This window comes from Cyprinus carpio, chromosome A7 (genome assembly GCF_018340385.1).
Source record: "Cyprinus carpio isolate SPL01 chromosome A7, ASM1834038v1, whole genome shotgun sequence".
NCBI classification, from domain to species: domain Eukaryota; kingdom Metazoa; phylum Chordata; class Actinopteri; order Cypriniformes; family Cyprinidae; genus Cyprinus; species Cyprinus carpio.
Genome location: NC_056578.1, coordinates 22,910,669 through 22,935,868, shown reverse-complemented (window position 1 = coordinate 22,935,868; position 25,200 = coordinate 22,910,669). Strand labels below are relative to the sequence as shown.

Here is a 25,200-nt window from a genome sequence, read left to right as displayed (position 1 = left end):
ATTCTGTTATAAACTTTAGAATTCATTCATTAGCCTTTTGAAATGAACATGTAATACACGTAATTTCTTAAACACTCTTGCTGTGATCCATTCTACCCACCTTTCCACACTGTTTGCATTTGCCCTCTTGTCTTCTCCGATGGACCCAGTGGTGTCGCACTATTGCTGGCTGCCATAAAAAAACACAAAATCTCATATAGCTGTGCCATCAGCAGTAAATTACAAGGGTTGCTCTTCTAAAAAATCAACATCAAACCAGTAATGTTGTGGGGTTAAATCTGAGGTTTGGGATATGGTATGAACAGGAACAGACAGCAGAACAGAAATCATGAGAATAGAAGAGCTCTGGAGATGTGATCCAAATGCCTGCAAAGTCAAAGTTGAATGTCATGATGAAATGCTTGTATGAGTGTGGGAATATATATACTTAAATCCTTGGGGTACAAACTCCCTTAGACATACCTATATGAAAAATTGATTCAGATTTTTTAAGTAAAAAAAAAAAAAATCAAGTATACATTTATTATTATAAACTTATCTATCAATAAGTTTTTGCAGTTTTAAGTTGTCTTTTAGGGTTAAGGGTTATAGTTTGGGCTTACACAATGTCTGTACCAGACGTGAGTGGCACAACGTGATACAATGCGACTATAAAAAATAGAATTCACTATAATTCCCCTTATAATAACTATTTCTCCATGAGACTGCGTTACTTCAGACAACAGTACAAATATACTGATGACAATATAACAATACAAAGCTAGTTTAATTAATTACTTAATTACGTATTTGTAAATATCATTGTATTTAGATGTGAATTTGTTGAAATTTAGTAAATTTCACTAAATCTATTTGTGGATCATTATCTATTTATTGTGTTGTTTGTAGTAATTGTAATTAGATTTATTTAAAATCAACAGAGATGTACGAGCCCTCATTTAGCCAAGTAAAGGTGTCATCACAGCTGTGTGAATGTGTGTGTGATACCTGTGTGATAGAGGTGTGCGCATTACATTTAGCTGCAGCACCTCTCATTTGCTCCAAAGCACGGCGACCTCTGAAAGCTCTGCGTCCCCAGGTATGCTAACCCACCAAGGCAAGACGGAGACAGGAAGAGACAAGGCACAAAGAGGAGCAGAAGTGCAATGGAGAGATAGGGATGAGGAGACGAGGGATGGATTACAGCAGTGAGAGTGACATAGGGGGCGCGTAAAAAGGAAAACAGAGAGTAAAAAGGGTAAAAGAAAGATTTAAACAGCAAACAGCACCTGCCCCTGAAGTGCGTATGTAAAACAGTCTGGGGTCAAACTTACAAATAACAATGAAGAAAACGAAGAACTTATCTTAAAATTTCATTCATAAATAATGAAAATACAAGTGTGTCTTTTAGCACACTGCTGTTGGCTGTTTACATCAAGCTATGAAGGCTTTACAGCAATAAGTTTGACAGAATCGGAAAACAGGCAGCATGGAAGAGATATTTAGAAAATAAAGAAAAGAAGTGGAAAAGAAGAAACTCACTTCCCGGACGTTCCGTGAACCTGACTCCCTGAATGATGGTTTACATCTGAAGTTTATCTGAAAGAAAATTAAAAAAAAAAAAAAAATTGTATATTCTACAAAACTGTTCCGTATTTACCCTTATTTGAACCCCAACAATGAAACATACAGTAGCTCATCAAAACCACAAACTGCTGTTTTTTTTCCCCAGAAAACATGCTCAGATTTGGAGATTCCCAACTGAGCTCAATACTTCTACAGAGGGAAAAAGAAATTTTGGAATTTGAAAAAGTGTATATGAGAACAGAACAAAAACCAAAAGCACCACTTGCCTTTACATCTTTACATCTGAGTTTATTATTGATTAGTGTGAAGTATGATTAAAATCATCCCTGATCAAGCATCATTTCACCACAACCAGCCCCACATACCAGGCAAAAACTGTTGAAGACACCAGCAAGATGCAACAGTGAGCACACAGAATCTGTGCCTCATGGGTAAAATAAAACTCCACCAACAACCCAAAAATGACCCGATCGCACTGATAGTGATTAAGGTACTAATAAGAAAAAAGAACATGTCTGGCAAGAAAACCTTTCTGCATTATATGGTTAAAACCAGCTTTTGTCTTAACTTCAAACCAAATCAATCAAGTTAGCAAAAAGAGATCTGGATGCCCTCTTCACAGGCTGGATGGACTGAGAGCTAAAGTGGCTCCAGATGTTAACAGGACTCTGTTATTTGGCTGTTCTAGGTTTATCAGGCCAGACAGTCACCAGTCTTTACTAAGATCAGATGTGTGAGTGATCCATTAGCCCCAGTCGAGTCTGAGAAAAAGCTAGAGGGTTTCTCACTCTGAATGATGGGTCTTTGAGAGGCACCTCACCAAGCCCCTCCCCTTGGGGCGGAGCATTCCAGTCCAATAACTGAAGGGAGGAACACGTATGGTCTGTGATGCAGTGTCAGATTATGTCTCTACCTCTACCTGCCACTGGTAATGGCACTCACCTTCTCCAGCTGTTCAATGCAGATGGAGTGAACTACGATCTTGCAAGCGGCACATTTTTTACGAGCAACCGACTTTTGCTGTGAAAAACAGGAAAAAAAGAGACATTAGATTTACTCTGACTGAGGTGATCATCACTTGATGCGTCATAATGATTTAGTGCACATAATTTGAAAGTTGAAATTATGTAATGCATTCTGTAAGACAGCCACCAGGGGGCAGCATTACGCTAAGAGATAAAATATGAGCGAAAAGGAGAAATGTGCAAGTGAGAGGTTCTCTCATATTTCCCCCTTTACCATCCATTTCTATATTCTTCATCATCATTTTGCTGATTGTATATTATACCATCCTATATTCTCTCTAATCTGGAATTTGTTGCATCTAGTCACACTTTCGTCCCACTATTTACTCTCCTCTGTTTACTCACTCTATCTCTCTTTTGCAAAGAGGGACTTAGCTGGCATTCCTATAGAACACACACTCACCAGGGACTTGGCGTAACAGTGCTGTTCTCCGACGTAACAGAAGTCCCCGGAGACATTCGTCTCAAACCAGATGTGCTCTCCGTACAGAGCGGATTCCTGCTCAAATACAAAGCATCACATTAAATGTGAAAACAGAGAAAGAAACAGTAGCTCTATCAAGAGTACAATGAATAGAGATCTAAAGTCTAGATTATTGACTTTGTGTTACTCACACTCCAGTCCACTGTGCTGCGTATTTCTCTGTCCGTTTCCCCCTTGGCCAACACTGCAGCACTGGGCTGGCATGACAGGTGCTGGAGACCGGACTTGGCAATGGCCTTCCTACAGACAAACACAAAAGAGACAGGTCCCATAAAACATCAAGCAAAAATGATAAACAGAAACTCAATGTATAGCCCAGATGTACACTGAAAACCTTTGGGTTTAGCTGCCAAACTGACACTCATAAAATAATCCCACTTCTCTTACACTTCACCAATCTTATTTCTTGCATATACAGCAAAAAAAAAAAAAAAGGTTCACTATTGTAAATGTCCAAATATCAAAGAGAATACAAGAATACAATAGACGAAGTTCCATAATCAACTACACTGGAATTACTGTTGGAGCACTTGATATACAGTAAGGCTAGTATTAAGGTCATTTACTTTGGGGTTGAAACTATGAAGTGGTGAAAGTTTGAAAAGGGACATATACTGTATACTCTTCACATACAGAATTAAAATGTGATTGCAAAGTCCAAATAGCTTTCGGTGAAAACATTACAAACACACACATACTAAGACATACACAGCTGTAGTTAGGGCTCTACATACGATAGGAATTCACTCCATGTGTCAATCTGTGGGTTGTAGTCAGTTTCCTGCAGTGTGTGTGAAAGAGGGAGATCTGTCCAGCAAGGGGAGCTCGTCCGGTACAGTGCAACTGATCCTGGACCTGCAAGAGAATTTCGCTTCCCTGCCCACAATCCACCTACATTAAACAGATCCTGTGCCTGACTGGTCCTACGGTAACGGCCGTACAGCCCATAAGAAGCTGGGCTCCGGTAAACGGCTTCAGCAGGAAGTAGGTGTGAGGAGTTTCGCCTCAGGCAACGTGGGGCACGGATGAGGGGACGAGGCTGAATACTTTCTCCCGGCATCCAACCCTCAGCCAACCCAGTCATACACTTATCAGACTCCAACTCTAAGTCCATACCTGCTTGCGTGTGCTCCTCCTGACTACAGTCACTATCAGAGAGAGAGGAGTATTCTTCTCCACTCTTATTCTCAGTTTCATGATCTTCACTCATTTGCACCATGCTAGCCAAAAACAGCGATGGTCCCAGGAGCTGCTCCTGAATGTTATGGTGTTTGGCAGCCTGTCTTCGTCGTATAGCGAACCGCGGGGTCAGGCAGGCTGTTGCACTGCTTGACCTCCTCCTGGTGAAGTGTCCTCTTCTGCGGTGTAAGATCCCCTGCATGTTGCTGGTTTGGAGCTGAGCACTAGACCTGCGTCTCTGAGCCAGGCAGGCTGATGGCAGGCCCGTGCTGGAGCGCCGGCGGGCTTTACTCGCTGGAACTGACACGCTGGAGCGCCTGGGTCTGCTTGGCTCACAGGCTTTCCGTCTGAAACGCAGGCCAAACAATGTATCCATTGGACTCCGTGATAAGAGAAGATGCTATAGGCACGACTGAAGTCTTCCCAAGAGGACACTGTGGGCGCAAGAGCGAGTCGGTCAGCACAAACAATACACTGTCTACAACATACATGGAAAAAATCTGGTCTGACTGTCTCCACAAATGCAGTGCTGTACCTTTAACCGTTTGTGAAATAACAATGATGGGATATCAGACCACCACAAATCACTCCAATCAGCTCTATTCAGTGCTATTCAATGCCAATCAACTATATTCTCTTCACCTGTGTGACTATATTAACAGCTCAGACGAAGCTGAAGAAAATCACAGGCCCTAAGCATCTAAATCCTCTGCTTCCAAGTTTCTGTCTGAATCGTAACCAAGCAAATGAAACCTCCATTAAAGAGCAATGCTATGTGGCGTGGACGACATGATCACAATTGATTCAGGAGTATAATGTGGTCATGATATACCTGACTGCGCTCAGGTAATGTTATCTGACGGCTATATTTATAGAAGTCACCTCCACTCTCACTCTCCAATCTCCACTCTCTCTGATCCCACACAGAGACTTCTCGACAGTGCACTTAAATGGACAGTTCACCCAAAAATGTAAATTTACTATTGACTTTCGCTGTATGGACAAAACACTTCAGACATCTTTTTTTTTAATCTTCTGTGTTCCACAGTAAAAAAGAGTGTCATACAGGTTTGGAACTACATGAGAGTGAGCAAATGATGACAGAATTATATGGGAAATCTCTCTTTAAACCTCAATCAACCTCAAAAACTAACAGGGTACCATACTCACAAATACTAACACCCTTACCTGAAATCTGCATCAATACTCAAAAAGCAATATTCAATACTTATTTTAATAACTGATTAATCGGTCAATTATTTCTTCTGTTATTCAGATAAAAAAAAAGTTTTTAATCTAAATTAGATAGTATTATTTCGAAATTTGCAGCAAAAAAACAGAATGGTTTGACTTCAGTTCTGTGAAACTATACATAAAAATATCTGCATGAAACAGAAACATCAGACGAGCTGAACGAGACGCAGATTCACTCTCTGCCAGCAGGTGGAGCTTAAAGAGTATCCTTGGTTTCTGCTGTAAATAAAGCAGCGCTGCACTTATGAACTTTAATATGCATTATACAGAGGCAATATGAAAAGAAAAAATACCATCAAAACTTTTCTAAAGACAGTAAGTTCCCCTCAGATATGCATTCATATAAACTTGTTTAGCATCTATTTGAATCGTCACATATTTGAATCGATTTTCAACCGGCTCGCGGTTAATCGTGACAACCATAGAAAAGACCACCCACATGACTCTCCAATGAACTACATAGAATAATATAATGAGAGATAGAGGTTTCTTTCTGTGAAACAGTGTACTATACAGGTTCTCTTTATTCAAAAACAGGCAATAAAAACTGGAATCTAATGAAAAACTGACAAATTAAGTACTACAGAGTTTAAGCAACACTGTAAATGTGCAGATTCATTTCTACAGCCTTATAAAAAATAGATGTGCATAACTCAAGCACCACAGTTTGATCTTGCTTGAACTAGAAGTTTCATAAGCCATGTGAGATCGCAGGCCTGTTATCAGATTTCCACACTGCTAAATGTCACCAGTGAGTAACTGTTTGTCGAAATACACCATGACTGACATATTATTCTGTAATGCAAATAAAGGAGAGGAGCAGAATAATTCATGCTGAAAATATGCATTTGCCATAAACAGAAGTCCACGAATAAAACTACAGTATGACACTGTCACAGTCCATTTAAGTAAGATTTTAACGTGAGAGTCATGTGCTTTCCTGGTGGATGACACTAGTGCTTGTACTTGTGATTTAAATTCATTGCTAAGGATTTCTAAAAATGCTCTTTAGTTCCTAAAGAAATAAGCTGAATAATTAGACGTGAAGATGATAGCTGCGTTAAAATCTGTCTATATGTCTTCAGGTGACTATTCTAAACATACCACCGTGTGAACTGTGCTCTGAGAGGAAATTGAAGTCAGTACACAAAAGGTCAGAGCTGACAAAAGGTCAAGAAATGTGCTACTTGGCCTTGTGTGGTTGTGTGGTCTTTATAGTAAGCAGGGGTGGGTCTGACTGAATTGCAGACTTGAATAAAGACTATCAAATACACAGATTGCAGATTGTGCCCTATTGTAATAATCCACTTATACTGTAACTGTTCATAATTAAATCCAAAGCAGTAACCTACAAACTTGAATATATTTTCAGAGTAGAGAGTTTGCAACGAAGAAGGGCTATAAAAGTAAAATGACCAAGCAAAAGTTAGTATAGATCTCAGTTACTGTGATCTTAGGTTTTTACATGAACTATGAGCATGTCCTTGCTATTTCCAGCTGCTCTTTTTTTTACACGGCACTGCACTCCGACAGAGGAACAGAGAGGTGGAGGGTCTGCTCAAAAAGCCTGCCGCTGTGGCCTGCCTACAACAGAGAGTGTTAACTTGCTTCAAGGAAAAAGACATGAAACAACTCAACACACACTCAACTGTTATATTGCTCAGAGACCTGTGGGCTGAAGTCAGCAGAGAAAGAAAGGGCGAGAGCGACCGGCAAATAGGTTTTGGTGACTCATGTAAGGTAAGGTTGTTAGACCAACTTTTAACTGGAAACTTGACTCATTAAAATAAAGAGCATGAAACGGATTCAAATAACATAAACTAAGTGCAGAAAGAACACAATGGTACCTATATATTTTTTAGCTCTGAGTCACAAAAACTCACACAGACAGGGTCCACTACCTGGTGACACTCCAGAGAGAGAGGTACAAGAATTCTGCAACTGTTTCTTACATTTTTCAGGGTACACTTAAACTAGGACTACATGATTTGGCAAAAAATAAAATAAAAAAATGTATTGTGATTATTTTTGCATATACTGCAAATGATTTGAACCACAATATGTAAACATTTAATCTCAATATGAAATCATCTCATATTGCTTGTGCTAAAAAATCCAGGCAAAAGAAACGAGACCACATATTGATGGCAATAAAAATAGTTACTTTATAAGTGTTCAAACTTACTCAAATATACTCTTTACAATAACCTCCTCAGACCTTTTCAGTGTCCAAAGTGAACAGAGTGGGAAAAAGTGTCTGCCATTTTTTTTGCCAAAACTACACTTACACTGTTGATTTTAGGAACACAAAATATTTAAATATAATACTATAAAATAATATTTTTTTTTCTATTATAATTAATTATAATGAACTAGTCATAAAAATCAAGACAGAAAAATATTACTATTGTCATAACTGTACTGTTATTTGTTACTTCTTGTAATGTCAGAAATTTGTTGTCAGCGCCGCTAAAGTTGCCGAACACTGCTGAGATCCGCACAGACTGAGGTAACAAGCTCTCGCTCTTTCTATCACCTCCGTAACTAACTCTAAAATGATACAGGTGTGCCATGTTTTTAAATAATTCAACAGCCCGTTGTCAGTTATTTCTTAAATATTTAAGTGTTTAAGTGCCTTTAAGTGTTAAAACTTTTAAGCTTTTATTTTGGTGGAAAACTACAGTCTTGTCTCCACAAAAATGTTCAAAATTGTTCAAGTAAAAACAAAGTAAACCTGGTGCACAGCGCATGCTATAATAGACTCAAAGTCATAGCACATGCAGGATTCACACATGCTGCATGGGTGGGACTTTCATTCCGGTGAATGGGACACAGCTCAGGCTGAAGTCCCTGCTCACACTCACACTGTGAATGTTTTAATGTGTTAAATACAGAATAATAAAACACGCTGAATCAGCATTACGGTAAACTGAGCAGCTGAAAACACATTTTACATGTGTGAAGCTCATGATACCAACACAGAGCAGCATTTCATTTTGAAACATGCAGTTCATCAGAATATTTATAGTTAAACTCCAGCCTCCTGCAATTTGATAATTGCACTAAACAATATCTCGTTTTCATTTTTTTCTATTTAATTGTGCGCCCAGTATTATACCACAAACAGGTTTCGTCCAACAGATTTCAAGTAAGTGAATGTCTCTTTACTGTAAATACAGAGCATAGGTGACCCTGGACCACAAACCCAGTCGTTAGTCGCTGGGGTATATTTGTATCAATAGCCAAAAATACATTGTACTGTATGGGTCAAAATTATTGATTTTTCTTTTATGCCAAAATCATTAGGATATTAAGTAAACATCATGTTCCATGAAGATATTTTGTACATTTCCTACTGTAAATAAATTTAAACTTTATTTTTGATTAGTAATATGCATATGCAAGAACTTCATTTGGATAATTTTAAAGGTGATTTTCAGGCAATATTTAGATTTTTTTGCACCCTCAGATTCCAGATTTTCAAATAGTTGTATCTCTGCCAAAGATTGCCCTACCCTAACAAACCATACATCAATGGAAAGCTTATTTATACAGCTTTCAGATGTTGTATAAATCTCAACTGTGAAAAATTGACACTTAAGACTGGTTTTGTGGTCCAGGGTCACACACCTGTATGTACTTGCATGTTTTATGTAAACAAAAAACAGTGCGGTACAGTGAACATCAAAACATGGACATTGCATTCTGAAGCTGTCTGAATCTCTGATGCTGCCATTTACCTGACCCTGTTCACCAAAAATAACACACAAAATGTGTCTGGTGACAGGTGTGAAATGCAAACAATAAAGCAAAAATAATAAAAGATAAATTCAGGCACGCGTTTGTTGGCCAAAATATCAGTGAAATCTTAGTCACCTCTAGTCACTCACCACTGATTTTAAAACCACAAAAATTTACCAAAAAAATCTTTATTTTTTTTCATTATAAAACAAGGGAATGCATGCCACTATTATACAGTACAATACAATACAATACAATACAACTTGTCAACCATGGCTGAAATTTGTCTTTGGCCACACAGCAATACCAGACACAAACACATGTATACCAAACAACACAAAAATAAAAACCACCATAACACGATAACTTAACCTTTTGATTAATAAACACAATTGCAGAAGGTACAAAGGATCTTTCGTAAATATTTCTCTTTGGTCTAGGCATTAAAAAGCATCTCCCAGATGGCAACAGAACAAACTGGTCATACAAAGAATGAGTAGAATCTTTTAGATTGCTTTTCCAACACATTTTGAAGTGTACACCTCGCCTAAATTACTCTGCGGTCTGCCAGTGATTTTGCTGGCTATATTAATGATCCATGCCAAACTATTTTTCTGCTTACAGTTAAGGTGCCCATACCAAGAGATTAAGTTATTGGTCAGCACGCTCTCAACCAATGATTTGTAAGCTATTTCCAGTATGTTGTGACTCACTCCAAACCTACTGATTCTCTGTATTAAAAACAGACGTTGCATGCATTTTTTAAAAATATAATTAGTGTTATCCACAAAACCCTCAACCCTCATTGTGTTAAATGCCAATGAAAATCTAGAGACAGGATTCTGGCATATGCATTTGGATTTTGCAAATGACGAGTTATAATTCATAGTTAGCACAGAATCATCAGCGGCCCTATTTTGTTCATATGCAAAGTGTGATGGATCAATACATGTTTTTTCCATGATGAAGGTACAGTTCCAGCTTGCAACAAAGACTGGAATAGCCTTGTTATTACACATGTCAGCTGGTGACAGCAACTCTTTAACACTTTGCCACAAATTCCATCAGCCCCTCGGCTTCACCATCCTAGAAATGGAAGCAATCACTTCTAACTCTGACAAATTAATAGGGGAGCAATATGGGATAGTCTGAAAAATACTATCGCAGTTAAAACTGCCAACCTCAGTATCATATCTTCTAAAAAATTATTCTAAAAAGTTATTCATATGATTAATAGTTATAGTAAGTGGTGGATTACTATACCTTTTATTATTCTAATATTCAGACCACCCCACGCTTGCCGAACATTTCCTGTTGTGAAATATAATCACCTTGAAATTATAAGGTTCTATCTGACAAATTGAGTTATTCACATATTCTTAATCTGTGACAACTTGTACATTTTAGGACTTTTTGTTTAGAAAACAAAAAGGTTCTATGTACAAAGTCGAACTCTAACTTGGTTCTATAAGGTTCTATCAGTGAGCCAATCAGCACTTTGAATGCACACAAGAGGACTGCAGGAAAAATTAATGAAATAGTTTAACTGTAAGATATTATATATGTTGAAATTATATATGTGAAACATTTTTCAATGTTAATTATCCTTTAAAATGGTCACAGGATGTTAATTTTCCACAAGTTGATATGATTCTTTAGGGTCTTAATGAAAAGTCTGTAACATAGTTTGGTTAAAATCTCTCAATGGTAATGTAAACAAACACCTTTTTTACCCTGTCAAAACAGCTCTTTTCAGAGCACGCCGTTTTCTAGCATTTTCCTTTAAATGTTAATGAGCTATGCTGACCCCGCCCCTCTCATTCGAGCTGCTCTATGAGGGACTGTTTACTTTAGCCGCATTCATCGTGAAGCTTGCTAATTAGCACATTATTAGGAAAGACAATTTGCAAAGATTCATTAAAAAAACCTTACACACTTCTTCTGTAGGTGAAGCTGCATCACAAATGATGCATTTATATAGATCAGGGGCGCATTCTCTTCAAAAACAAACATAATCAACTGCATCTTCAGGGGGTCAGATGTCAGGAGTAAATGACAACTGCTATGTTCATTATTACATCCAACAACAGAACACCTCAATCTCTTCAGTCTAGGGTAAGACACCAGTCAAATCTGTGCTGAAACGCTACTGTCAATCAAACTATCGTGGGAGGGGCCTGTTTTTGTGAGGTCACACAAACAGGTATCTGAGATCGCTTCGATTTGAGAAAGGGGTAAAGATTTGAGCAGATTAAAAAAAAAAAAAAAAACACCAAGTAGATTTTTATAATTTTAGGGTGGTTGTGTACACGCACTGCCAACACACACTTCAGTTCAAACAACTTGTAAAAGTGCATGTAGCATCATATGACCCCTTTAAACAAATACCTTGGGTCTTTAGCAACCCAGTACATCACTGACTACCCTCCCCCCAATTCATTTCTCAAATTCAAACCTCAAACATAAAAAAAAAAAAGATAAAATAATGTCTGTATCCTGATCCCTTTTTTTTTTTTTTTTGGTAAAAAGTGAATAGGATCACTAGTGACCTGAGGCATGTAATAGTGTAAGTATATTTTTCCTGCACAACAATTAAAAGTCTGATGACTCAAAGCAATTAAGTGCAATTCACTTTTATTCCTCAAAGTGGCACTGTTTGGTACACAATGATGATGTGATTTTTCACTCATAATTACCGCAGGCATAAAATAAATAATATCATCTGCAAAAATTGAACTGGCTTGGTTTTACTGCAGAGCAATTACGGTACACGATGAAATATAAGTTTCACTGTCATTTGATGGTGGATGTGGTGAATACAGATTAAAATGATATGAGGCAGATGCTGAATGTACAGGGGAAGTGTGCTCTGATGATGGCAGTGATGGTAAAATCATCTGCTCAAATTAAACCTTCCAAGTATAAAAAGGTCATGAAATATGCTTTATTTTATTCTTTTGTAATTGTTATTAAAATATCAGGAGAGTTTTATGCTATTGCAGCAGTTAGAGATCCATCCATGTTATATATATAGGTCTGTGTCACTAAAGACACTTATATGTAATGACAGGCAAAACATTCCTGCATTTAAAGGTTAAACTTTGTGAAAGCTTTCTGAAGCATTGTCTGTTTTCTTGCAGTTTAAAGTCTTCAAATGTCTTAAATTTTACAATATTAAGCCTTAAATGTCAAAGAGTCAACAATTTAATTGATGGGGTCTTAATTACGACAATAAACGTTAGCAGGTTATCTTGGCCATACTGATCTCTAGAAAGCCATTTTACCTGTTCCACTTTCTGTGAAATAAAGTCCTGGTCAGATATACAGTGGTGTGAAAAAGTGTTGGCCCCCTTCCTGATTTCTTATTTTTTTGCATGTTTTTCACACTTTAACGTTTCAGATCATCAAACTAATTTAAATATTAGTCGAAAATAACACAACTAAACACAACATGCAGTTTTTAAATGAAGGTTTTTATTATTAAGGGAAAACAAAATCTAAAACTACATGGCCCTGTGTGAAGAAGTGTTTGCCCCCTGTTAAAACTGTGGTTTATCACCCCTGAGTTCAATTTGAGTTCATATCACACCTGTTCGCAACCAAGAAATCTCTTAAATAGGACCTGCCTGACAAAGTGAAGTAGACCAAAAGATCCTCAAAAGCTAGACATCATGCTGAGATCCAAAGAAATTCAGAAACAAATGAGAAAGAAAGTAATAATTGAGATCTATCAGTCTGGAAAAGGTTATAAAGCCATTTTTAAAGCTTTGGGACTCTAGCGAACCAAAGTGAGAGCCATTATTCACAAATGGCAAAAACATGGAACAGTGGAGAACCTTCCAAAATTACCGACCAAAATTACCCCAAGAGCACAGCGACGACTCATTCAAGAGGTCACAAAAGACCCCACAACAACATCCAAAGAACTGCAGGCCTCACTGGCCTCAGTTAAGGTCAGTGTTCATGACTCCATCATAAGAAAGAGACTGGGCAAAAATGGTCTGCATGGCAGAGTTCCAAGACGAAAACTGCTGCTGAGCAAAGAGAACATAAACCTCGTCTCAGTTTTGCCAGAAAACAACTTTATGATCCCCAAGACTTTTGGGAAAATACTCTGTGGACTGACAAGACAAAAGTTTAATAATTTGGAAGGTGTGTGTCCCATTATGTCTGGTGTAAAAGTAACACTGCGTAACAACGTACAAACTTAATAAACACGGGAAGAAGTAGGCGGGAACCTGCAGCCACTCAAATAAAACTTTAATAACCAAATAAACATAAAACAGCACGACAGCCCCTCGCCGACAACTGCCACGCACAAACAAAAACCAAACCACAAAATAAAATCCAGGCCTGGTCCTCTCTTTTCCTTCACTGTCGTCACTCCTTTTTTGTATCCTTCCGATCTCCTCCGTGGGACTCAAGACCGGTGAGTGGAGCAGGTGTCACTCATTTCCAAATCACTCCACCAGCCTCGCTCCGTTCCCATGGCTCTTGGCCCCGCCCCACTCGTCACACACCGCATTTCAGAAAAAAGAGCATCATACCAACAGTAAAATATGGTGGTGGTAGTGTGATGGTCTGGGGCTGTTTTGCTGCTTCAGGACCTGGAAGACTTGCTGTGATAAAATGGAACCATGAATTCTGCTGTTTACCAAAAAATCCTGAAGGAGAATGTCCAGCCATCTGTTCATGACCTCAAGCTGAAGCAAACTTGGGTTCTGCAGAAGGACAATGATCCAAAACACACCAGCAAGTCCACCTCTGAATGGCTGAAGAAAAACAAAATGAAGACTTTGGAGTGGCCTAGTCAAAGTTCTGACCTAAATCCTATTGAGATGCTGTGGCATGACCTTAAAAAGGCGGTTCATGCTCGAAAACCCTCCAGTGTGGCTGAATTACAACAATTCTGCATTGATGAGTGGACCAAAATTCCTCCACAGCACTGTAATAGACTCATTGCAAGTTATCGCAAACGCTTGATTGCAGTTGTTCCTGCTAAGGGTAGCCCAACCAGTTATTAGATTTAGGGGGCAAACACTTTTTCACACAGGGCCATGTAGTTTTGGATTTTGTTTTCCCTTAATAATAAAAACCCTCATTTAAAAACTGCATGTTGTGTTTAGTTGTGTTATCTTTTACTAATATTTTAATTTGTTTGATGATCCGAAACGTTAAAGTGTGACAAACATGCAAAAAATAAAAAATCAGGAAGGAACACTTTTTCACACAACTGTATTACAGTAGCTGCTTAAACTGTTCCTGCAATAATGTGTTTAATTACCCACCATATCCATACCTTAAACAGTGAAGTGCACAGTATAGGATAAATGTTAAATGCAATTACTTGCATTGCTTTTCATTGTTGAAATCATTCCACAGCGAAAAGCAATGCATCTTATTTTACTTTTTTTTTCTTTTTTTTTTTCTTTTTTTGAAAAACAGTGATCATAAATTTGCTTTTTTATACTCAGTCAATCTAATAAATGAGACACAATACATTTCTGCACATCTTAAATTAATCTCTACACAACCTGTCACTTCACCAAACATTTTAGTCTGTTTGTCCTCCAACCAAAACACAACTGCACCAGATGACACTCATGTCTTAAGGGGCTGACTTGTGTGTGTGTGTGTGTGTGTGTGTGATCCAGTAGAGCTAATGCTTATACCATGATCTGAGATCAAAGAAAGCAGCAGAGTTGATGGCATGTGGGTGGGTGGGTTAGTATTGCGTGATAAACTGCTGTGGTCTGGAGTTAAAGGTTAAGTTTGGTGAAGAGGCTACTTTAAATAGCATCTACACATTTCACACTTCTTAAGCAAAACTGAACAGATGTGCACAATTGGCAAAACAAACATTCCATTTTACTGTCTACCCTCTATAGAACAGCAAAATGTTAAAAAGTTTAGTCTTAAAAATGTCTACTTCTATAAATAACTATATAGGGCTTTTTCAATTAAAAGTGAAAAAAATAAAAATAAAAATACTAAACTGCAGCCGGTATATTATCAGTAGCAAAATTTGTCATGACTTATGATAGTAGAGATGCACCGATATTAAAATTCATGCTGATAAGTTGTTTTAATGTTGTTGTCATCACTATTACCTAATAATTGCTCATTTAAAATAAATGCTGACATTTTAGTTTGTTTAGCACAATAAACAATTATGATGAAGGACTCAAAATTCATGAACTAAATGAGTTCACACAGAACAAAACAGATTAATGAACAACAGTAAATGAGACAAAGCATGCAAAAAGTCTTTGAATGTTAGGGCATGTTGGTAATAACAACACATCAACGACTTTTTACTTATTTTCCACTCTCTCGCATCATGCACAATTTTGCATGTAAACGGTTAAAATTTCACAACTTAAAAGGATACAGATGATCCCTCCATTATGCTCAGAGATGTTAGAAAAGCTGTCAGCCATGTCTCAAGTGTTGACCGCATTGCATTTAGCACCGCAGTTTTACAAGTTCACTTTTTTTTTTAAATCACTGTCCATATAGGCAATATTGACTTGTAAATGATTAACTAACAATCTGGTCAACATAAAGTTTTTTATTTGAAGCACAATTCTATAAGGAAGGTAACTTACTGAAAAAGTGTTCATGCTTAAAGTGCTTCACTGAGCTGACATGTAAACTTATAACATCTCAAGATAAATGAATTAAAAAGAAAATCTAAATTATGTTTTTTTAAGGGCTTCAAACTGAACATCTCATGGCTCAATGTCTTATGGACTATCCTCCAATGCAGTCACATGCCCCTCGGATGGCCAACTCCTGTAGTTTGACCTTCTTGATCTTTGGCATTGGCTAAACCAGCTGGCCACACTCTCTCTAGCAGCAAAATCTTCCAGACTTGGCCCCTCTACACTGATTCTTATCAGATCTTCCACTGTGTCTGAATGAAGAGATGCTCTAGTGTCTGATCTGAACAGCTAAACAGTCCAAAACAGCTTATACTACTGTCTCAGCAATTAAATTAGTTCAGTTTTGTATGTAATAGCAAAGTGATTATATTTTGTTTTGTTTTTTTTAAGTTAATTTAGAAAAACCTTTGGAGCAATTTTTGTTTGTTAAATAAGTTTTAGCTAAAAAAGTAACGACCAAGAGGCCAGCGTTAGACAGTGAGCCTATGTTTTATCAATTTAGCCTTCTCAAATCATTACAACTCTATATATATAAAACAGTTCAAGCATATAACAATGTTTAAACATTAGACCCAGATAAATGTGCACTATATTCAATAGTTTGTGCGGAGATGCTTCAGGACATGGAGACGCCAGCGTGATCACTTGCTTTTTTTTTAAGTAGATACGCCGTCATTTTTGCACATAAAGGTAAGCGTTATAGATCATTCCTAACTGCAAAGGGTCTTTTATTTGTGTGCACTCACAAAATAAAAAAAACACTTTGCTCTTATAAAAAAAAAAAAAAAAAAACAAAACGCTCTCACATCCTCTCCTCTTTAACAGGAGTACAAAAAAGAGACCGAAACTCAGTTAAAACATGCTTCACAGACATGATAAATATATCTATAGAAAGCTTTAAATGATTACTTAACGAAATAAAACAAATTGAAAACAAAAACTCTTATTATAATCATAATCCGTAAAGATGCACTTCTCTCTAAAGGCACGACTAATGAGATGGCGAGTCAGGATCAGCAACTTCATCCTTGCGACACGGACTCAGAAAACACTAGTTTATTAGTAAATAATTCAAATATCTCCTTACTATTTCCCCCTGTCACATTTATGGTAATTACTTTTGCCGGTGCTTTGCGGCAAGCTTAAGAATATTGCGTGTATTTGAACAGAGAACTGTTCAGCTGCACTGCTGCTGCGGTACACTAAACATCGTCGAGCCGCTCTTGACAGTCGCGGTAGCCCGGTCTCATGTTGTTTCCACCAGCACGGCAATTGTTTTTTCATCACTAATTGATGGATGTCTGAAATATAAAAGTAAGGAGAAGTTTAAAAAAGTCAGGGTCCATCGGGCTCGGGCTGAAATGCAGGGCTCTAGTGTCTGTTGTTGAACCACAGGGAGACTTTCAGAGTTGCGGAGACTTGTTTTTTTTTTTTACTTGAATGACTGGTAGCACCGAAAAAAAAAAAATCTCGACTAAAAATCATTGAGAAATTAGGTCGCATGTGCGACCAAATTATTCGCACTCTAGAGCCCTGTGTAGTGTTGTCAGCTTTGTGGTACCACCCTCAATTTATAAAAAAACAGATATACAGACATGTCAAATTTAGTTTCCACTTTTAAATGTTGTGTCCTCTAATTTTCTTATCAGGACAGCCAGCATGAAAGTGTTAATAAATGATCTGAGCATGTCCAGAAGTGACTGGCACAGCTCTAAGCAAAATGCATTAAACAGCATGAACCAAATTCACACTGCTAGACAAAACAAATGGTTCTAACATCTGAAGAACACATGAAATGTTGTTACTGGTTAGTCTGGTTGGTCTTAAGAAAACCCTGTATAATTATAGTCCATCAGACCCCATTTGAACAAATTTAATGTACTGAAAAAACAGATCACAATGCAGGGGTCTCAAAACAGTTTTTACAGTCAAACAACATGTAACTTGACATACTGTATACCGGGTGGCACACTTTCTAAAGGTACATTGTGTGCTTAATTATTGCTAAATGGGTCATATTAGTTCTTTAAAGTTACATATTATTGCCTAAATGGTACATTTTAGTAGCTTTTACATGGGTACTCCTCCAGTGACAGCTTGTGTAAAAAAAAAAAAATCACAAGTGTGTACAAAGACAAACAGGTTTATATAAAAAAAAAAAACCTGACAGAATGCAGCCCTTCAATTTACAATTGACAAATACCCAACAAATAAACAGATTAAATGTTTCTAGCATTTGTAAAACCATATTTTTCCACCTTACAAATATATCTAAATTACAATCTATGCTCTCAATGTCAAATGCAGAAACATTAATTCATGCATTCATGACCTCAATGTTAGATTATTGTAATGCTCAATTGGGTGGTTGCTATGCACGCTTAATAAACAAACTCCAGGTGGTCCAAAATGCACCAGCTAGTACTTACTAGAACCAGGAAGTATGACCATATTAGCTCGGATCTGTCAACACTACACTGGCTCCCTATTAAACATGTATACATTTTCAAATCTTGCTAATTACTTATAAAGCCCTGAATGGTTTGCTCCTCAATACTTGAGCGAGCTCAAATTGCATTATAGCCTTTCACTTTCCAATCACTTTTCTATAATTCAAATCAGTTAAATGATTGTTAGGCTGATTAAATAGGTCAACCAGAACCGGGAACACTTCTGATAACACCCAATGTACTTGTTACTTCGTAAAAGTATAGCAGAACTGGTCCCCAGCCGACCCTGGTTTCTCCCATTTCTGTCACCGATGGAGTTTTGGTTCATTGCCACTGTCGCCTTTGGCTTGCTTGGTTGGGGACAAAATTTCTGGCAACACTGTTGATTTGATTGCACAGACACTATTGGAAGAAAGCTGAACTGAGCTGGATGATGACATCACTGAATCCACAGTGAACTGACTTTGTTTTCTACTGTCCTTTTGCATTATCAGCACGTTTTTCCTGTTTAACACTGTAAAACTTATTTGACACATCTGTATTGTATAAATCACTATATAAATAAAGGTGACATGACTGGACTAAATATATACATTTATAGAGCACAAAACTATTAACTTACATTATAAAGACTTTAGGCCAATACAAATTATACATTACAATGTGAAAATTGCTAACAGCATGAAATTAAACTGACAGCAATTGTCTTGAAAAGTGTTGCTGAAGGCAGTGATTTGCTGATAGTGCTGATGCTTGAAAAGGGAATAAATGAAGAGAGACAACTGTTTGACAACTGTTGTCATTATCAATAAAGAGACATAAAAGTTCACAGAGAGTCTGTAACAGCCAAGATATTCAGACACACTCTTCAGTGAAAGCTTTTAAAAACTTTGTGAGTTTGTGAGTACAGTATATGACTGCATGTGTGCTTTTGGGAATCTGAACTCTCTGTGTGCAGCTAATTTTTTTTTGTTTGCCATTAGGGATTTTCTGTGATGTGTGCTAGACGAGCGTGATTATGACAGTGCTGTCCCTCTCGGGTTGTGCTCCAGACCATGAGAAAGAGGAAGCACTTAAACTGGCTGTGATCAGTTGTCTCCCCTCACACACACACACACTACTGAAGTGTTATGTGTTTATGGGTCACTGACAAATAGGAGTGACGATAATAGACAAAAGGAAAAAACATATACTTTTTGTATTCATGTTGGTTTCATTTGGTTCTGAAAATCCAATTTTCAATAAAAATACAATTTGCAGTGTAATGACTCTGAAATGGCATGTAGAATAACCATTAAAGGCATAGTTCACCCAAAAATGTAAATTGTGTGAACTATCTAAAAATTCTGTAAACTTCAATAAATGTTGTTCTTTTGAACTTTTTCATCAACTTTTTCCACTTGTTGAAGAATCTCGAAAAAAATGCATCATGGTTTCTGTAAAACCATGCAAAAAAAGCATTAAGTATATTAACGATTTTCAACATTGATAAGACATTTTTATTTATCAGCATTTATATATATATATATATATATATATATATATATATATATTAGTGGTGGGCATAGATTAATTTTTTTAATCTAGATTAATCTCACTGTAAACTTGGAATTAATCTAGATTAATCTAGATTAAAATGGCTCATTTGAATTCTGCCGAAGGCATTCAAATTATGTTCAATAAGATGTACTTGTTAGTACTGATAGAGCTGTGCTGCACTCAAACATAGTAGTTTGACGACTCTTCCCCTGCGCTACATCAGTGCTTGGCCCGGCATCTTCCGCATTAGCTAAGGGATGCTTTGCGTTTAGGTGTTACTTGAGACTGAAAGAGCTTCTACTGTAAACTAATTCCGCATTGCACAAGTTGCAAATAACCTTACGCCTGTTTCACACATACTCCGTCTTCAGTGCGTATGCGTTGCAATGTTGTTGTTTTTTAACGCACCCATGTTAACGGATTCCAGCGTTCATGCGGTTGTGGTCCGTCAGTGCATTCCAGGAGCGGTGCGTCTGCAGCAGTGCAGCGATCGTTTATGTACCGAGTCTATTTTTCCTGTGCTGCATGCGCTGAATTAAAATGACAGCGCATTGTTCTCAGTAAAAATTAACATGGATTGACACGGAAATGCAGTAATTTCACAATAAATGTATACTAATTAAAGCCTACTGTTTTTCACACGCAACACATGGGCTTTTGGCTAGGTTTAAAACAAGAAAAAGAGCACCTTTAGATAAACGAGGCATGATATAGGCCTATGCACTTTTATGGAACCAGAAAAACAAAGTTCATTAACAACCGTGCGATTGCTTATAATAAAGATTTAAATGCAAAAGGCACGAGAGTCGACTGTTTCTGTCAGCGGTGCTTTAATTTTAAATATTTGCGGTATCCCAACAAGAAAAGTAGGCCATTTGTTGTGTTTAAATGTTTTGCCGCTTGCTTGAGCAGCTTATTAAACAAACCTAGAAGTCAAATGCATGAGAATAGATTAACGGCGATTTTTTTTTCCGCCCGATAAGAGTCTTACGTTAACGCAGCACGTTAGCGCCGATAACGGCCCACCACTAATATATATATATATATATATATATATATATATATATATATATATATATATATATATATATATATATTACATGGCTTTAATGCACTCCATGTAGTGTGGTTCTTGCCACCACAAAGTGCAGTAACATTGTGTAATGCACACCTAGGAAATGTCCCCCTTATAATGATGGCTGTCACCTAGTCATTCCATACCCTGCATCAGAGTGTAAATAACCATGAGCTACATTCACATTTGACAGTTATTTACATAATATAGTTTACTTTTTGAGCAACAGGCAAAACCAATGATGTAAATATTTTCAGCAACATTTTCAGAAAAACTGCACTGATCATTTATTGTTGATGTGCAACTTAATGTACTGCGTTTCAGTGTAAAATCTCACTTAGATGCCTTTTGCCCTAATACCATGTCTGACATTTACCATAGCTCATCACAGACATGACAGAAAGAGGGAGAGAGAGGAAGGGAGAAAAGGCAAAAGAGAGGGGTGGAGGAGAGAGGGAGAGTCATTTCAGCTTGAGTAAATATTTACATGAGAGGTCAGAAGGCAGTTTCTGGATATGACATGCCTCTGTGTCACACATACACACACTCTCAGTCGCAGATCCAGAGTGGAACAGATTAAATGTGTTAATGTTGCTTTGTTTGTAAAGTGAAGGTTACACATTTCGACACAAATGCATTAGATAACACAACACCTGTGCTAGTTTAACTGTACATTAATCTACCAGAGGAGAGGAGATAAGAGGAGGCCTTGGAGTTTGAAGGAGAGGTTAGAAAGTGAAGTTGATTAATAGCTACACACACATGCACATTTTAGGAAAAAAGCAAAGTCAGACGAGATGCAAGCTAGCAGAGCCACATTGACGAGGTTAACGCCTATTTTTGGTTGCTGGTTTTAGCTGTCAGTGGTTTCATACAAACGCTCATCTGCAGCAGTCGCTTTCTGGTGCTATGATTGCATTCTGCCTTGCTGTTGCAGGCCATTGTACATGTGAAGCTCTGACCTTGCCTCTGTCTCAACATCACAGTTCAACTGTGTGAAGTGTGTGCCATAAAAATAACTCAGTGTGTGTGCTTAAGGGCTGCTGTGACCATTTTCTGAAATCCCTACATTCATTGAAAAACTCAATGCAGTGTGTTTTTGAGTGGATGAGTTAGACGCGACCTCTTCTCTATTACCTCGGCACTGGCAATCACTGCAGGGCTCTTGTAGGTAAAAACTGAATGTGAGCAAAGATGACCTGAGTCTACCCACACTTTAGATTCTCTTACTAACATCACATAATGAGAGGTGGGGGAAGCTGTTTTCACTTTCAAAGTACACATCCTAATCTTTCACCTCCATCCTCGTTTATTTTGGCATTTCTGCAAACTGACTTGCAACTTGAGTCTTTGCAACTCATTCTGAGATGTGTATATATGTAGGGGTGTGCGATACCACAATTTTTAAACATGGATGATTAAAATGTCTCCACAATCTGATTTTGAAGAAATATCATAGTATCCTGTTACAGCGCACATTTTATCAGTTACAGTTCTAGAGACTCCATCTCAATATACTGTACAACGCAACATATATTCACATCAAGTGTTAACTCAGTGGCAGAGTTACACTCACAGGACACTGCACTTTGCAATCACAGAAGGACATTATTTGCATGTGCTTTAAAGCCTTGCCAGTTAAACATTTATTTTGTGTGCTGTTCTGGCATGCGCTTTTTCTGAGCATGTACACCTGAAGTGTGTGCACACTAAAAAGCCTGTCAAACAGCACTGATTACTGGACTAAGTTATCTTTTCCATATGATTGTGCTAAAACACACAAGGTTTACATATAAACACAGTTGGTTATGTCTAAAGTGAAAGTAAACAGTTGAGAGAAAAACAGATGCATGCCTTTATATTAGATGCGTGCAGGTCTTAAAGTGACAGCAGACTAATAGTACTAAACATGCTACCACTTAGCTATATGGAATAGCTCACCCAAAAATTTTAACTCTGTCATTATTTACTCACTTTCATGTTGTACCAAACCTGTATTCATTTATTTTTTTTGTGCTGAACACTAAAGATGATATTTTGAAGAATGTGGGTAACCAAACAGTTGCTGGTTCCCATTGCTTCGATAGCAGGAAAAAATAAAAATACTACGGAAGTCACTGGGGCAACTATTTGGTTACCCACATCTTTCAAAATAACTTTTATGTTCTACAGAAGAAAGAAACTCATTCAGGTTTAAAACTACTTGAGAGTGAGCAAATGATAAAAGAAATTTCATGTTTGGGTGAATCTTTAATGTTAATAAAATAACAAAACAAAGACAAAAATTCCTAACTGCTCTTGACTGAAAAACTTTAATACAGTTGCTTTAATAAGAATCTATGATTAATATACACAGTGAAACATATGGTTTTATTTTTTATATTTGTTCATTCAATTTATTGAATGCTACTGCTTAATATACCTAATGTACCTGAAAAATAAGGCACTGTTTGTTTTATTTGTATATAATGTGAATTGATAATGTGTACAGTATCTTTGTTCTTATTTTTTAATAACAAAGATAATATAATGACAAACATATTTATCTTCGCCCACTTTGCCCTAAATGTCTGCCATTCTTTTTTATTTGTACAGCTTTGTTTTTAAAAATAGAAATTAGTTTGGCTGTACTGCTCAACTTGCAAAATAGTACAACCAACACAACAAAGAATCATGATGAAATCATTAATCGTGATTTTCCTAAAAAAAAAAAAAAAAAAAAAAAAAAAAAAAAAAAAAAAAGTGATATATTTTTGCCACATCGCTCACTCCTGTGAGTATATCTGCATGGTGACTGTGAATCAAAATTAATAGAGGTAGAATATTTGCTTCTTTTTTACCCTCAATTATAACCCAATTTTGGATTGAAAGCATCTGATAAATTGATTAATCCATAACAAATATAGGTAAATCTAGATAAAATTTGATTAGTCAAAATCCAAATAATATTTCTAGATGTTCTCACACACATACTGTACATGAAAATTTCAAAAGTGTGTTATTCTTTTAAGAATGTGCACATAAAAACATGTCTAGAAAATGTCATTTGTCATACAGTACATTACAGTTTCTGCATTTGAAACAGTTTCAAAACATATGAAATGTACTAATCCTGTACTTTGTGTAGCCGAGTATATGTGCTATGCATGTTGCTGTCACGTCATGTCTCAGTTTTTAACAGTCTGAGCTTCTATTCCTCTCTCTCATTTCTTCCCATGCTGTCACCGTTCATTCATTCATTTAGTCTGCTCTCATTTTCTTCTTTATTAGAACTTTCCACCAACTGTGTGTGCTCACAGTTGTACTCAAAATCCCATTTAAAAGTGCCAAAAAACCTTTATCCATGGTAGAATTCGCTATGTAATCTTGATGAAAACACTTTGCTACATGTCATCCCTATCAGTGGTCTTTTGCTATGACTATATTCACAGTAATATAACACAGCCTCTCATTCCATATTGCTTAAATGTACAATATATCTGCATATTAGGCTTCAGATGCAGCTCAGGCAATCAGAATGTACAGTCAAACTTATTCTCTTTAAATAAATAAATATCTAGTCTGCAATGAGGAGTTTGTGCATATACATATTAGGGATGTGCGCGACCACTAATTTGACTGTCGTTTAAACGGAAGTTTTGTTAATTTTAGGCGGTTGTTAAAAAAAAAAAGAAGAAAAAAATAGAGGAGCACACACTCAACGTCAGCCAATGCTTATTTATTAAAATCAGCTGGGGAAATGCAGAACAATGAAAAATCAATCAAAAGCCTGACAGAATTCTTCATCTTCATATAACCTTAGCCAACATATTAAAACACAAGAGAAAAACAAAAGGGAATTTTATCAAGGAATAGCATTAAAATGGCTTCTAAAAACATACTTTGTCATGTAGGCTATATCATCTAAAAACAAAACGAACAAAAAGAAAGACAGGACCTGAGGCAATTAAGGTTTCCATCCAAAGTTGCGAATTTAACTTATGCGCAAAATTGGAATATCACATAAAACATTTGCAAACAAGCACTGTTTCCATCCAACGCATAAAAGTCACTTCCTGTTAAACTGGCACTAAATATCAGTAAGAAAACTAGGAGAGCTGAATATAATAATTTTCATATATGATAAAATACTTGCGCCTCAGAGCGAGCAGACGAAACACAATTAATGATGTCATTGCTTTCAGAGGCGGATGCATGCTGCTATTTGGGAACACAGTCGTGT

General features: G+C 37.0%; 1 protein-coding gene across 11 annotated transcripts in view; it reads right to left on the bottom strand.

Annotated features, from left to right (window-relative positions):
- LOC109086484 (diacylglycerol kinase zeta-like) overlaps positions 1 to 25,200 on the bottom strand; it is a 116,582-nt gene that overhangs the window by 40,065 nt on the left and 51,317 nt on the right. For 5 of the 11 annotated variants that reach the window (XR_006160466.1, XM_042760423.1, XM_042760426.1 and 2 more), the window contains exons 2-8: positions 3,810 to 4,601; positions 3,207 to 3,315; positions 2,995 to 3,090; positions 2,509 to 2,586; positions 2,355 to 2,426; positions 1,522 to 1,578; positions 101 to 169 (exon numbers count right to left, since the gene is read on the bottom strand). Coding sequence is in view for 10 of the 11 variants with exons in the window: in XM_042760423.1 (XP_042616357.1) it covers positions 101 to 169; positions 1,522 to 1,578; positions 2,355 to 2,426; positions 2,509 to 2,586; positions 2,995 to 3,090; positions 3,207 to 3,315; positions 3,810 to 4,601 (1,273 nt within the window). In the remaining variant the exon portion in view is untranslated. Of the gene's footprint in view, positions 1 to 100; positions 170 to 1,521; positions 1,579 to 2,354; positions 2,427 to 2,508; positions 2,587 to 2,994; positions 3,091 to 3,206; positions 3,316 to 3,809; positions 4,689 to 25,200 lie in introns of all 11 variants that reach the window. The other 6 variants (XM_042760427.1, XM_042760432.1, XM_042760430.1 and 3 more) reach the window with 4 other exon arrangements.